At 52.3% G+C, this 15285-nt stretch overlaps 1 protein-coding gene across 4 annotated transcripts in view; it reads left to right on the forward strand.

Annotated features, from left to right (window-relative positions):
* The window catches only part of Spg7 (SPG7 matrix AAA peptidase subunit, paraplegin), a 46886-nt gene extending 34944 nt beyond the window's left edge, over positions 1–11942 (forward strand). For 3 of the 4 annotated variants that reach the window (XM_033757752.1, XM_033757751.1, XM_010627559.2), the window contains exons 10-17: positions 1557–1681; positions 4527–4629; positions 5452–5562; positions 7537–7652; positions 8913–9069; positions 9532–9698; positions 10015–10092; positions 11613–11942. In XM_033757752.1, the coding sequence (XP_033613643.1) occupies positions 1557–1681; positions 4527–4629; positions 5452–5562; positions 7537–7652; positions 8913–9069; positions 9532–9698; positions 10015–10092; positions 11613–11897 (1142 nt within the window). In that variant the 3' untranslated portion in view covers positions 11898–11942. Of the gene's footprint in view, positions 1–1556; positions 1682–4526; positions 4630–5451; positions 5563–7536; positions 7653–8912; positions 9114–9531; positions 9699–10014; positions 10093–11612 lie in introns of those variants that run through there. The other variant, XM_033757753.1, reaches the window with a different exon arrangement.
* The last annotated feature ends 3343 nt before the right edge of the window (positions 11943–15285 follow it).

Here is a 15285-nt window from a genome sequence, read left to right on the forward strand (position 1 = left end):
TTTTGGTACCAGGAATCTAACTCAGGACCTGATTTGCGATGCCCCTGAACTAAATCCCCAGCCCTCTTGCTGAATTTGAGGGGAAGACATACCAGGGGGCGGGTAGACTGAGAACTCAGATGGCACCAGGTGCTACCTGATGCAGAGAAGCTAGACTCCTGTGCCCAGCCTCTCCGGCCAGCCAGCCTAGTCCATTCCACACCCCAGAGCACAGAGCAGGTGGTGCCAGCTGCCTGTACCGCTGTTACTTATCTGTAGTAGCTAAATCCCGTAGATAGCCCAAGTGTACTCACTCAGTGGGTAAATAATTAAACTCTGATGTGTCCTTATTGTATGCAATATAGACCAGGGATTTAGCCCTGGCACCACCCCTGCCTTGCAAGCACAAGGTCTTGGGTTCGATCCCCAGTACATAAAAAAGATGTATTATATGCAATATAGCAATAAAAAGAAAGTTTCAGCCGGGCATGGACTGTACATCTATAATCCCAGCTAGCATTCAGGAGGCAGGAAAATTATGAGTTCAAGGGCAGCCTAGGCTACCTCGTTAGACCCTATCTAAAAAATAAAAAGGCCGGGATGTGCTCACTTTGCAGCACATATACTAAAAAAAAGGGCCAGGGATTTAGCTCAGTGGCACCACCTTTGCCTCGAAAGTGCAAGGTCCTGAGTTTGATCCCCAGAACTGCAAAAAAACAAGAAGAAGCAGCTTCCTTCCTGCCTCAACTCAATATAGGAATTCTGCTGAATGAAGAGCCAGTCTCAAAGACTACAACATAGATTTCCGATTCAGTGATGTCAGAATGACAAAACTGAGACAACAGGTTAATCCCATCAGGGTTTAGGTAGAGGCATGGCGGTGAAGCTGAGGTCCTTGTGGTAATGGGCATTTTCTTTTCTTTCTTTTTCTTTTTTCTTCTTTCGGTACTGGGGATTGAACCTGGGACCTTGTGCTTATGAGGCAGGCGGCGGAACCACTGAGCTAAATAAATCCCCAGCCCAGGCATTTTCTTTTGGGGGGTCATTTTTGGGGTCCTGTTTTGGTTTTGGTTTGGTTTGGTTTTTTGAGACAGGGTCTCATAGAGTAGCACAAGCTGGCTTCAAACTCATGGTGATCCTCCAGCTTCAACCTTCAGAGCACTGGGATTACAGCTCAGCCAATGAGTTTCTGAACCCACTTTGTTTTGGTGTTGTTTTGAGATCGAGCTCCTTGCCAGGTTGCTCAGGTGGCCTTGAACTCACGGTCCTCTTGCCTCAGCCTCCTGAGTAGCAGGGACTACAGGCATGTGCCATCACACTGGGCTTTCTGAATCCACATCTAACTTCTTGGGTAAGAAGTCAGGTCTAAAACCGAGGCTGGAGGCCAGCTACTGAAGACAGCATTAGCACATCACGGTGGAGGTGCCATGACGTGGGATACTTGCGTGACACTGCCCTGCTCCTGGGAGGAGGGCAGGCCCAGCTGCTGGTGTGGTTGGCGGTAGTCAGTGAGGGCTCCTCGCACTGCTCCTGCCGCGATGCCCATCCTGAAGGTCTCCGTGTCTGTCTGTCCCCAGGAATGGGCACCACAGACCACGTCATTGTCCTGGCCTCCACAAACCGAGCTGACATCCTGGATGGTGCTTTGATGAGGCCTGGGCGCCTGGACCGGCATGTCTTCATCGATCTTCCCACGCTGCAGGTCAGCACTCCGGAGTCGGGCAGGCAGCCTGGGGCTTGGTGCCCATGCTTCCAGAGCACACATCCTCTCTGGTGCCATCTGCTCACCTGACCTGCTGCCCTTGCTTGGTTGGCAGCCAGCTTGTACTTAACCCATTGCTGATTTTGCCCTTCAGGTTGGGGTTGGTGGTCTGGTGTGGGTCTACTTTTTGTTTTTTTGAGATAGGGTCTCACTGTGTAGCCCAGGCTGGCCTTGAGCTCACAGTGATCCTCCTGCCTCAGCCTCTTGAGGTTCACAGGTGTAGGCCACTATGCCCATCTGGATCTTCTCTTTGGAACCAAGTCTAGGAAAGGAAAATCCACACTGCACATCCTCTGTGTCCCATTCAATCTCTGTGGGGACCCTTGGTGTGTTCCTCCTGCCTCCCTTAGCTTGGCTTTGGTCCAGTGTGTTGGTGCATACCTTGGAACACCAACTCCTTGGGAGGCTGAGGCAGGAGGAACACAAGTTTGAGGGCACCTGGGCAATTTAGCAAGACCTTGTCTCAAAAATTTAAAACTTTAAGCAGGGCACAGTGGCTCATGCCTGTATCCCAGCACCAGGAGGCTGAGGCAGGAAAATTCTGCAAGTTCAAGGCCAGCCTAGGCAAGATCCTGTCTCAAAAAAAAATTAAAAACTTTTAAGTAAGGACCAGGGTGTAGCTTAGTGGTAGTGCTCCCACATGTAGGACACCCAAGGCTCCGTCCCCAATACCACAGAAGAACTTGATTTGCCTCTGGAGCAGGTAGAGGGCATCCTGATGCCTGGACAACCTCCTGTCTGCAGGCCCCTGGTTGGACTGGCTCCACCTGGGCAGAGGCTTTCTCTGTGGCCTGAGGGAGCAGGAGTCCTGGGAGGTGGGGAGAAAGTCTGGGGCTTGGTCAGCCAGTTCTGCCGCTCCATACAGGCATGAGCTGCAAGCTCCTGCACCCCAGCAGTCTGCTGGCTCCACCATGGGCTGCCAGTCTCTGTGGGAGGCACTGGGTGCCAGGAGATAACGGGTGTGTCCAGCATGTGGCCTGGGGGTCAGGCAGCCCTGGACAGCTAGCAGTGCAGCTCCACACAAGTATGAGCTGAGCCGTGGAAGTTTCAGCACTGTTATGATTCAGTTACATGGTACTTAGCACCAACTGCGGAGGTGACAGCAGAACACCACAGGGAGGGCGAATTGAAATATATCTGACTGCACACACTCGTGTGGTTTGGAGAGCAAAACCCAGTGATACTGATGATAGTAATTCCACCCTTCGTACTGTACATCTGTGTGAGAGCATTTGTACTGTGGCCAACCCTCTAGCTCATCTAGTCCTGTTTCTTTTGTTTGGGTACTAGGGATCAAACTTAGAGCCTTGCACTTCGGAGGCAGGTGTGGTGCCATTGAGCTAGATCTCCAGCCCTTTTCTTTTTTTTTTGTTTTTTTTTGAGACAGGGTCTCTCTGTGTAGTTGAGACTGACCTGGAACTCACTATGTAGCCCAGGCTGGTCTCTCACTCACAGCGATCCTCCTGCTTCAGCCTCCCGAGTGCTGGGATTACAGGCGTGTGCCACCATGCCCAGCTTCTCTTTTTTTTTTTTTTTTGAGACAGGATCTCACTATGTCATCCAGGCTGCCCTTGAACTCTCCTGCCTCAGCCTCCTGAGTACTGGGATTATAGCTTTTCTTATTTATTAAACTTGGGCTTCTGTTATTTCATTTTTTTTCCAGTGCCAGGGATCAAACTGAGGACCTTGCACTTGCAAGGCACGTGCAGCACCACTGAGATAAATCCCCAGCCCTGTTATTTCATTTAATGTTAAAAACAATAATTTTTTTTAGGTTTTTCTTGTGTTTTTTTTTTTTTTTTTTTTTTTTTTTAACAGTCCTGCAATGTGTCTTGCAACTAGATTTACAATGCCTTTAACTTTGTTTTTTGTTTTTTGACACAGTATCTCACTGTGTAGTCCAGGCTGGCCTTGAACTCAGTGTGTAGCCTAGGATGGCCTCAAACTCAAAGTGATCCTCCTGCCTCAGCCTCCTGAGTGCTGGGATTATAAATATGCACCACCATGCCCAGCTACAAAAATATTTTAAAAAGGAAATTTTAAACTGGGTGTGGTGGTACATGCTATAATCCCAGCACTCAAGAGGCCAAAGCAGGAGGGTAACTGTGAGTTCAAGGACAGCTCAAAGTACATATTGAGACCTTGTCTTTAAAAAAACAGTAAGAGGAGAGCGGGGATGTAGCTCAGTGGCACTGTGCCTGTCTGGCAAGCACAAGGTCCAGAGTTCAATTCCCAGTACCAGGAAAAGAAATAAAAAATAAATTTAAAAAATAAAACGCAACTGTAGCCAGACACGTGCTATGCCCTGGGAGGCTGAGGCAGGGGAACCAAAAGTTTGAGCCTAGGCTGGGCACCTTAGCCAGACCCTGTCTCACATTTTATAAAGCAGCTCAGCAGAAAGCCCCCGCAGAGTCATTTGCAAGAAAAAAAGAGGAAATTTTGTTCTGCACGTTAACTATTACCATTTCGATGCAGCCTAGGACACTTTCTTAGGCAAGAGGAGTGGCCCAGGCGAGCCTAAAGGTTGGACACCCTTGAGAGTGCACAGGATGTGTGGGGGCCACAGGGTTTACCAAGTTAAACCCTTGCCGTGTGCCATGTGTCTCGTGTTCTAGCCTACTTCCCTTCCCTCCCGAACACTGCTCGAAGCTCTCTGACTGCTCTCCCAGACCATGGATCGTGACGAGGACCGCGAACACTGACTCACGCCCGAGGTGCCTGTGACCCCAGGGGTCCCCGGCACCGTGCCAGTGGCCCTGTGTGCAGCCCATGTCTCCCACTGTAGGAGCGGCGAGAGATTTTCGAACAGCACCTGAAGGTCCTGAAGCTAACCCAAGAGAGCAGCTTTTACTCGCAGCGGCTGGCGGAGCTGACGCCAGGATTCAGTGGTACGTTTCCGGGTTGGCCGCACCCTCCTTGCACCTGCAGTGTAGACAGGCCCTTCTCTTCCCACATCAGTCCTGCAGCCACACCGGCTCTGTAGGTGGCAGTCAGGTCCTCGTCTCCAGCAGTGTCCCCTGTGGTAGGCCCTGTGCTTCCACCTGTGGGGCCCTGTGTCGTGGCTGTCATGTGGCTGTCACTCAAGAACTTCCAGTCCAGCCTGAGTCCCCAGCCTCCAAATCAAGTCGCAAGAAGCAGATATCATGGGGCTGGGTGAGAAGAAGGCTGACACAGGAGGATCACAGGTTTAAGCCTAGCCTGAATAGCTAAGTGGCTTAACAAGGCGCACCTCAAAAATGAAAGGCGGCTGGGAATGTAGCTCAGTGGTAAACCTTTGCAGAGCATGCTGAGGCCCTGGGCTTGATGTCCAGCACAGCAGTCAGTCAGTCAATAAAAAGGGCTGGTGAAGGCCCTGGGTCCTATCCCCAGTCCCACATACACCAACAAACTAATGTAAATAAAAATCTTTCTTACTGTTTCTTCCCTTTGATTAGTTTGTCTCTAAGCCCTTGGCTTCTCCATCAGTGCCCCTATGAAATGTCAGAGTGAAGCACTGGGTGACAGAGAGGAGACCTGTGCTGTAACAGTGACATCTGAGTGTGCAGGCGAGACAGTTCCTCAGCCAGCTGCTTCCTGCCGTGGCCGGTCTGACACTTACCCGTCCCCATGTCTGCCTCCCACTGGCCCATGGCCCAAGGCACTCGGCTGGCCATGTTTCAGCCTCCCTGCCCCTCTGTCCCTTCGCTGCCCAGGCTTTGCTTGTGTTGCAGGCGCTGACATCGCCAACATCTGCAATGAGGCCGCGCTGCACGCTGCCCGGGAGGGGCGCTCATCCGTGCACACGCTGGACTTTGAGTACGCCGTGGAGCGGGTCGTGGCAGGTAGGACTGGCCCTGCGGAGGTTTGTTTGGTCGGCAGGATTAGCCCAGAAATAGCAGATGGAGCTGCTGTACAAAAGGAATCAGATGGGGCGGGTGGAGCAGGGCCAGGCTAGGACAGCATCCTTTAAATAGCTTTGTCTTTTTTTTTTTTTTTTTCTGGTATTGGATAATGAATCTAAGGCCTCCACCACATCACGGCTGTGTTTTCCTTTTTTTTTTTTTTTTTTTTTTTTTTTAAAGACGGTCTCACTGTGCAGTCCAGGCTGGCCTTGAATTCACCATGTATCCTGGGCTAGCCTTGAACTCACAACAATCCACCTGCCCCAGCCTCTGGAGTGCTAGGATTATAGTCAAGACACCATGCCCAGCTATTTTCTTTGTTTGTTTTTGTTTGCTTTTGATTTTTTGAGTCAGAGTCATGCTGTGTAATACAGGCTGGCCTTGAACTCTCTGTGTAGCCCAGGCTGGCCTCAAACTCACAGCAATCCTCAGATCATCCTGCCACAGCCTCCCATCCTCCTGCCTCAGCCTCTAGAGGGCTGGGGTTACAGGCATGTTCCACCGCACCCAGCCATCTTTCAAACAGCGAAAAATTACACCCTTTCCTCAGGGTGAGATATTTCAGGATCTCTAGGGTGCAGATGCACTCCAAACACAAAAGAGCCTGTAGCTCTGATGGAGCTGCCTCCACCACCAGGGGCCAGGGGTAGCTGCTTTTCTGGGAAGGTCAAAGCTGCTACCACCTGGGACTTCAGCCCTGCTCAGCTGCTCAGCCCAGTGCTGGTAGCCCATGAGGTGCTCAGGCAGTGGGCGGGGCTTCTCCCAGCTGGGTCCACAGGTGCTGAAGAACTGGACTGAACCTGAGGCCCTCCAGAAGCTTCTGCAGTTCTACACAGTAGCCTGAGATGGGTGGACATTAGAAAGAAAGCACTCCTTGCTACAGAGTCAGAGAAGCTCAGAGTGTCCCCTGCATGCTGTCCCTGCAGGAGGAATGTCCCAGGACACGTGGCACCTAGGTTCCCAGGGTGGGGGGAGAAGCCAACCTTCCTGGAGAAGAAACCGCTCCTCACTGCTTGTTCTGTGGGAGCCATGATTTACAGTCATAGCATCGAAGCAGCAGAGACTGAATGGGATGGTAGGGCCCTCAGAACTCTACAGGACAGCCAGTCATGGTGATACATGCTGTAATCCAGCTCTCAGGGTGCCGAGGCAGTAGGATCTCGAGTTCAAGTCTAGCCTGGGCTATGTAATGTGTTTGTGCCCAGCCCGGAACATAGCAAGACCCTGTCTCAAAACGGCAACAGCATAGTACCAACAGGACACTGTCTCCCATGGGCGAGGTGCTGAGGGCAAGTACCGCCTGCACCCACTGCTGATGCCCAGCTGGCCTGTAGTTCTGTTCAGACGCACCCTGTCTCAGAGGCCTGTGATCTTATGTTGCATGACTCCCCTACCCCTGCTGCATCTTAGGTGAAATCCTGAACACTGTAAGCCTAGAGCCTGTTCAGCGTGTGGTAATGGAACCCAAAGATGTTTGGAAAGTTTGCGGAAGTGCAACCACACTGAGGTTTGAGCACAGGTGTGACCGGAGAGTTGTCCCAGGCATGACGTGGTCAGTTCATAAGCCGTAAAGTAAGGTTACAGCCACCAGCGCAGATACAGGGGAATGGGAACTCGGAGGAGGCTGTGCTGTGGTGTCAGTGACCACGTCAAAGACAGCCCTCCCAAGCCCCAGCCCCACAGGCCTCCTGGGCTGAGGGCTCACTGCAGGGATGGTGGTTCCATGCCTCCATTTATGAGAGGAGATCTGCCCACCTTGCCTGTGCTCCTCCCAGCAGTCCCGGATTTGGGGCACCAGGAGTGACATTTGGGCCAAGAGGCCCCCACACCAGGCAGCACTGCCCAAGTGCTGGGCTCAGAGAGCATGGGGCAGGCCGAGGTGAGCCAGGACTCACTGGGCTCTGCTTCTTTCAGGGACGGCCAAAAAGAGCAAGGTCCTCTCCAGGGAGGAGCAGAGGGTGGTGGCCTTTCACGAGTCAGGCCACGCCCTGGTGGGCTGGCTGCTGGAGCACACAGAAGCCGTGATGAAGGTGGGTGGAAGGGACGTGTGCCTCATGCTAAGCCATGGCGGCAGTGACTGGCAAGGTTGCCGTCCTTGCCCACCATCAGCCTCACTGCCCTGAAGTCAGCACAGCACTGTGAGCTCTGTGTGCCTGGAAACCTTGCTCTCACCTGCAGCTCCTTCCTCCTGGCAGCTGTGGCAGTTGGGGTGTGGGTCCGGCCTGCTCCTCAGGGGCCTGGTGTGGATTAGGGTTAGGGTTTGGGTTAGGATCAGTGTCCACACACAGCCTGACTCCACCTCCTCCTGCGCCAGCAGAGAAGCAGACATGGCAGCCGAGGCTACTCGGCCGCCTCTTTTGAACACGTGCTGCTCTGAGAGTTCCCCATGGCTAGGGCCAGGTGGGCAGTGTGGGCAGTGCTCCTGAGCGCTCTGGGGTACCCAGCAGTCGGTGCATTTGTGGATAGCTCAAAGAACCCAAATTAACGCAGAAAAACTCAAGATGAACAGAACTTCACAATTTGAATTTCCCTCTGTTCTCAGATTTTCCATTTATTTAATGGCTACAAGTCAGGTAACCTAGTGCTGTACTTCAAGGAACAGCTGTCAAGTTATGCTCACTGAGCCAGTTGTGGTCAGGCATAATTCTGAGAACCGTAAATCGTCATACAACTTGGTTCTAGAGGTTTTTCCAGTGCCAGGGATGGCATCCAGGGCCTTGTGCATAGGAGGCAGGCACTCTGCCTCTGAGCTATAACTGCAGCTCTGGTGTTCCTGGATCTTCAGCTTCCCTTGGGGTCTGGCCTGGTCCCCCGCTGCCGATCACTGGGCCAGCACAGCCCCCCGTGCTCCATGGATGATGCAGTGATTCTGGTCTCGCTGGAGCACGGGCCACTCCTCCTCCTGTGCTCTGGCCATTGAGTTCTTAAGGGAGAAGGAGCAAGGTGGGCTGAGGAGAGGTCACCTCCCTCTCCCGTCCTCCCGTGTGTCTTGAAGCACCCTGTGGGTGACAGTGTGTCTGTGACAGTCAGTGCAGGGCTGTGGTTTGTCCAGCACCCTCCCACACAGGTCATGACCATAAGGGGGACACCTCTCAGGAGCCCTTGCCATACTCCCATGAGTTGGTAGTCCTTGACATAGGGTTCTCTTCTGTTCTAAAAATGGGGTGATGTAAATAAAACAAGAAAAAAAGGCAGTGCGTGTCTGATTGTGTTGACCCCTGATGACAGGCCTGTTCTACACGAAAGCAGGACATGTCTTCCTAGCAGTGCAACCACCTTGCCCTCCGCAGGTCTCCATCGCACCTCGGACGAACGCCGCGCTGGGTTTCTCGCAGATGCTGCCCCGTGACCAGCATCTCTTCACCACTGAGCAGCTGTTCGAGCGCATGTGTATGGCCCTGGGTGGTCGTGCAGCCGAAGCTATCTCCTTCAGCCGGGTCACTTCCGGTGAGGCCCAGCCTGCAGGCCCTCCTGCTCTTCATCTGTGGCTGGTAAATCAGTGAGAGACGTACATGGTGCAGATTCACATCTACACAGTGCAGATGTGTTAGTTGATTAATTCTGCCATGGCTGTACAGAACTGGATGAAATTGAAGCAGCTGACCCGAAGCTGGTTCTCCACTGGGCTGTCCAGAGTGGTCACAGGCCCCTGCTCATCAGGGACCTCAGGTTGTCCGGTACCTGATTCAGACCTGGTCTGCTTGAGAACTGCTGAGTGGCCCAGGCAGTTGACTGCAAACCCAGGCATGTCTGCGAGTCCTCCTGGGAGTGATAAGAAGATGCAGATGTCCCAGTCTTGGGGATTCTGTGTGGGGAAGAGCAGTGCCACCCTGTGCGCCTGACACCCCGAGGCTGGTGCTGCCGTGCCGGCTCCTGAGAATGCCGTCCTTTTTGTACCCCACACTGCAGGGGCCCAGGACGACCTGAGGAAAGTCACGCGCATCGCTTACTCCATGGTGAAGCAGTTTGGGATGGTGCCCAGCATCGGGCCCATCTCCTTCCCTGAGATACAGGAAGGCCTCGTAGGCATCGGGCGGTGCCCCTTCAGCCAGGGCCTCCAGCAGATGATGGACCATGTGAGTTGCCCTGCGCAGCCGTCCCCGCCCACAGCTGTAGCTCTCACCTAGATGGCTCCAAATGAAGTCATAGCTGTGACTCTGGGAGGGAACGTCAGATAAATAGGTGGGCTGTGCTGGGATAGCTGCAGCTGCTCGTGTGGCACTGAGGGTACTGAGGACAGACGGGGCCCTTCACATGGATGCTGCCTTCGGTGTGGGTGGTGGCCGGCAGGATGAGCAGGTGTCCTGAGGCAGCACAGAGCAGGCCTGCCTGCCCTGCCCCTCCTGCACGTGCTGTAGGGTCTGGCTGTCAGCTGCTGCTTTGGATCCACAGGAGGCAAAGCTGCTGGTGGCCAAGGCCTACAGGCACACAGAGAAGGTGCTTCTGGACAACCTGGACAAGTTGCAGGCGGTGAGTGGCAGGGGCATGGGCAGGACCACCTTTGCAGGGTGCTGGTCTGTGCCCAAGGCGTCATCCAGCTTTGACCAGTGCTGGCAGTTACAACCTTTTGTCAGCTCTGTCTAGTCTTTTTCCAAAAAACTTTTTTTTTTTTTTTTTGGTGGTACCGGGGACTGAGGACTTTGTGCTTGTGAGGCAGGTGTGGTGCCACTGAGCTAAGTCCCCAGCCCCCCAAAAACTTTTTAAGTTTTAGAATAGGTTTTGATTTATAGAAAAGTTGCCAGTGTAGTGCAGAGCATGCTCCTGCTCCCTGCATCCTGCTCCCTGTTGGCAGATACTTTCCACAGCCTCGACCTAGCATGGAGTAAGTAGCATTGTTAACTGAGGCTCACACCTGGTACCTGAGTTCTCAGCTTTTTCCCAGTCTCCCGTTTTGGCCCAGGATCCTACAGGTTGTGGGTTGCCACACGTCCTTGGGCTTCTCTTATCTCTTAGTGTCCTGATGGCCTCAGCCATCCTGAGGAGACAGTATGGGCAGGGGTCTGAGAGGACAGCTAAGGCGGGTTCCTCTACGTTCCTGGTCTGTGAACTGCCACCCAGACCACAGGCAAGGTGACAGCTCTTGGTGTATGAAGACAGGCAGGAGGGGCGGGCTGGTTGTTTCCGTAGCTACCTGTTGTTTCATGAAAGGCAGCAGCTGCTTGGCCGGGTGATGTCATGTTTCAGGCCCTCAGAGTGCTGGCCTCAGACCAGGGCACCTGCCTCCACCTCTGCCTGTGAGCCAGGTGCACACCAGGGAGCAGCACTGCCTGGGAACCTGGACTTACAGGGATGTGATGAGAAGGGGCGAGGCTGAAACCGGGGTGCCCAGGTTCTAGTCCTGTGATCGAGGGACAGCATGTGTGCACAGTGTGGCCACAGAGGCACCAAGTGTGTCAGGATTACCACTGTTTAGGAAATGTGGAAAATGGTTGGAGTGTCACTCAGTGGAGAACGTAAGGCAGTTGTGACGCTGTAGGATCCAACAGAAGGAAGGGAATGTGGGATATTGAGCTTCTCCAGCAAGACATAGCTGTGGGCTGGGACCTGTGGGGTAGACTCAGGGTCTTCTGAGGACCCTCCCTGGAGCCCCTGCTCTTACTGCAGTGTCAGCACCGCCCCGAGTCTAGGCAGGAGGCTTCCAGCCCCCTCCGCTCTCCACAGACACGTTGCCTTGTTTGCTGAAGGAAATTGCAGCTGCCACAGATAAGCAGAGACTTTGGAAGGAAGTAGAGAAATCAGTGAGGCCGGCAGCTGGGAGATCATTTCCAGGGTGAGACAGGGAGTGATTCTTCTGTGCCTGAGCTGCCTTCGCCTCTGCTTCCCTGGGAAAGTGGCCTCTCCGAGGCGCTCTGCTCTCAGCCAGGCCCACGTGCCTCTCGGGACAGAGACTCTCTGTTGAGTGAGCCCCTGTCTCGGATGCTTTGCTCTCAAAGGCTCTTGTCTTGTCTTTGTCTCACAGTCTCACACACTGCCCTATTTGTTCTTTCTAGCTGGCGAATGCCCTCCTGGAAAAGGAAGTGATAAACTATGAGGACATTGAGGCCCTCATTGGCCCACCGCCCCACGGGCCCAAGAAAATGATATTTCCACAGAGGTGGATTGATGCCCAAAGGGAGAACCAAGTGGCTGGGGAGGAGGAGGCCGCCCGACTGCCCCCACCCCATGGGGAGGAGCTCTGCTGGCCTGGGTGCGGGAATTGGATGGTCCTCGCCTGCTGCCCAAGATGCCTCTTACCTGCACGTACGCGTGCCTCCTCTGCAAGCCCTATTTATTGATGTCTAGACCTGTGACAAGTAAATGTCTTTGCAGAAGCAACTGGTTCATCTGTGCATTTGTGCATCCTTTCCCCTGGGGGGAGATCCGCATCTGTCAGGAGCACGAGAGTTCTTGTGTTCCCAGGGCCGTCTGTGTGCTGTCTCTGTGTACAGGCACACGACCCACAGGCAGCCCCTCCGAATGCTAACAGGACCTGGTGAAAGGACTCTCTGAGCAGTAATGTTTCTGGTGCTCGTTTATTAAGGAAGTCAGAGCTGGGACCTGGTAAACAACGCCACCTACTGCTTTGTGTATGGAAATGAAAGGAAAACTAGCTGGTCTGATGCCACTTGAGGACCCCATGGTTTTTTTGGTTTTGGGTTTTTTTGTTGTTGTTGTTGTTGTTGTTGATTTTTGGTTTTTTGAGACAGGGTCTCACTATATAGTTGAGACTGACCTGGAACTCACTGTGTAGCCCAGGCTGGTCTCGAACTCACAGCGATCCTCCTGCCTCAGCCTCCCAAGTGCGGGAATTGTGGGTGTGCGCCACCATGAGCAGCTAGGACATCCTGGTTTTGACCTGGTAATCACTGTAACCCCTCACTACAAATTCTGTGGATGGAGATTCTGCATTTGTAATGCACAGCTCACTGGGCAGTGGGCTTATCCTGGATCACAGGGTCTTGTTTCCAGTTTACACTCAGAGACAACCTGCCAGGCGTGGTGGTACACTTTTAGTCTCAGCTACTGTGGAGGCTGAGGAGAGCAAGATCAAGGCCAGCTGGACTCCATCTCCGAAAAAAGGGCATACTTTTTGCAGGAACCTGGGACCCAGACTGTGTAGGGATAAAATGGGCTCCCATGTATAGTGTGCTGCATGTGCACGCCTGTCCTTGGGCCTCTGTGTGGCGCTGCATAGCACCATAGATTGCGGTTACTTCCCGATGGATGAACTAGATGGCTGATGTACCTGCAGGGCCCTGAGGAAGTTGGCCAGGCTGCAGGAGGGGACCCTGGGAGTTTGGTGGAGGACACTGACCCTCCGCCCAAGGTCAGCACTTGGTTAGGATGCTGTTGGCTGGCATATCTGCCACAGGGTGGCATTCTGTCCTGGACATGGTATTAGGTACACTACCCATTGGGATGGTCAGTGTCTCTTTATTGCTGGGAATTACTTGCTGAGCAACAGGTAACCTGGCAGCTTGAGGGGCCATGACACATCAAGCACAGTGACTCAGGATCCTGGGAGTAGACTGTGTGGCTGTTTCCCTGATTTAGATCAGTGGTTTAGATGTTGGCTGTTAACCATCCTTGGGACTGGCAGTGTCCTCGCTCATGCTCAGAGAGACATCGGGTTTCTGCCAACTGCCCATCGCATGCTGTAGCACCGAGGGACCGGGCGTGGTCTTGGCCCTCAGCTGAGAGCAGCAGAGTGGGTACAGCACGGCCTGAGGTGATCTACCCTGCTCTGGCTGGACAAGCAGCTTCTTGGGAGACAAGTCAAGTACATGTTGTTTCTCCAGTCCTGGAGATTGAACCCAAGGCTTTCACACAGCTACATCCTCACCCTTTTATTATCATTATTGTTTTCCAACAGGTCTTGCTGAGTCACTATGTCGCCCAATCCTCACGCCTAAGCCTTAGAGTGCTGGGATTCCAGGTGCGCACCACCACACCCAGCCACACACACGCTTTTTAGGTATGTAGAATTAACACAATCTCAGAACGCCCCTAGGTCGTTCAAGGATGTGAAACGAAAAACATTAAATTCCAAAATTGTACTACCTGCCTCCCTCCACCCTGATCTATGCTCACATACATTTCTCTTTTTTTTGTTTTGTTTTGTTTTTTGGTACCAGAGATCGAACTCAAGACCTTGCGCTTGTGAGGCAGGCATGGTGCCACTGAGCTAAGTCCCTAGCCCTTTTGTTTCTTGAGACAAGATCTCACTGTATAGAAATAGTTCAACCTAGACTTGAACTCACTGTGTAGCACAGGCTGGCCTGGAACTCGGCAATCCTCCTGCCTTGGCTCCACCGATTACTGGCGTGAGCCACCACGCCCAACCAGCATAAACATTTCTGCTTAGATGATGGCATACTTTGTTTTTCCCTGACATCAGTGTTTATCATATGGCAGGCAGTTTCACCTCAGCTCACGCTGGTATAGGTATAGCCGTAGGCCTCTAGAAGCCAAGAGGCTGTTCTGTGGCACTGTCTGGTTCTTGACTGACTTAGGCTACTGGTTAACCATTGGCCCATATTTCGATGACAACATAGTGAGCATGCTCACCTATGTAAGTGTTCGTTGAACACAGAATGCTGTAGGAAACCAAGCACAGTGGCACATGTCTGTTATCCCGGTGCACTTAGAGGCTAGGCAGGAGGATTGAAGCTGGGCCTCCGGTATGGAGCTCCACCACAGTTCCACTGGATAAAGGGAGGACTGTAGGTCTTCTAATGTGTTCTCTCTGTATTCCAGCCCTAACCCTAACTTTTTTTTTAACCACTGTAAATCTATAGATCTTTAAATATTTTTCCTAACCCTAACTCTTGACTGAGTTGGTTCCTGCCATGTGCCCTGTCCTGACCAGCATCACTGACCGACCACTTTCAGTTCATTAGGGATTGGACACGGGGACTGAACTCAGGGGCACTCCTGCTCTCAGCTACAGCCCCAGTCTTTTTTTTTTTTTTTTTTTTGTACCAGGACTTGAACTCAGAGCCTCACACTTGCCAGGCAGACATTATGCCACTGAGTTACACCCCCTCCACTGACCACTTTCACCAGCAGCTCCTCCCTCTTCACAAAACTAAAAAAGTTCAAATAGGGACCGGGCTTTAGCCCAGTGATTCCACCACCTGCCTCGAAAGCGCAAGGACCTGAGTTCAATCTTTGGCACCAGAAAAAAAAGTTCAAATAACACCCAGACTCAAAACTAGTACAGTAAAGACAACCCAGGGCTACCGACTCAAGGCCGCAGATTTAGTTTACTCATCTGTGTTTGAAAAATGGTATGTTGCATGTTTATTTCACAGATGGGTACTGTTTACAGTTTTTACTGAGCAGTGCTTTCATTTATAGCCTTATATCTGCAAACAGCTGTCTAGCGAACAGGCTGGTATTGCCCTTGTTTCATGATTGAGCACACATCTGCTAGATGGCAGAACTGGAATGTGAACTTCCAGGAGGCTTGGTACATTTGTGTGAGCAGGCTACATATGCCCTTTTTACATGGTCTCTCTTAATCATAATGGCTTCTCTGTGAATACCAACTTGATTTTTCTAACAACCAAGGATGTCTCAATATAGCAAAGGATTATCAGCAACCTTTTTATTCAGTGCAGGACTCAGAGCTCCACGTTTTGTGTGTTGTGATTTTTTTTTTTTTTTTTTTTTTTTTTTTTA

This window comes from Fukomys damarensis, unplaced genomic scaffold (assembly GCF_012274545.1).
Source record: "Fukomys damarensis isolate Sample0158 unplaced genomic scaffold, DMR_v1.0_HiC HiC_scaffold_32, whole genome shotgun sequence".
Classification (NCBI taxonomy): Eukaryota; Metazoa; Chordata; class Mammalia; order Rodentia; family Bathyergidae; genus Fukomys; species Fukomys damarensis.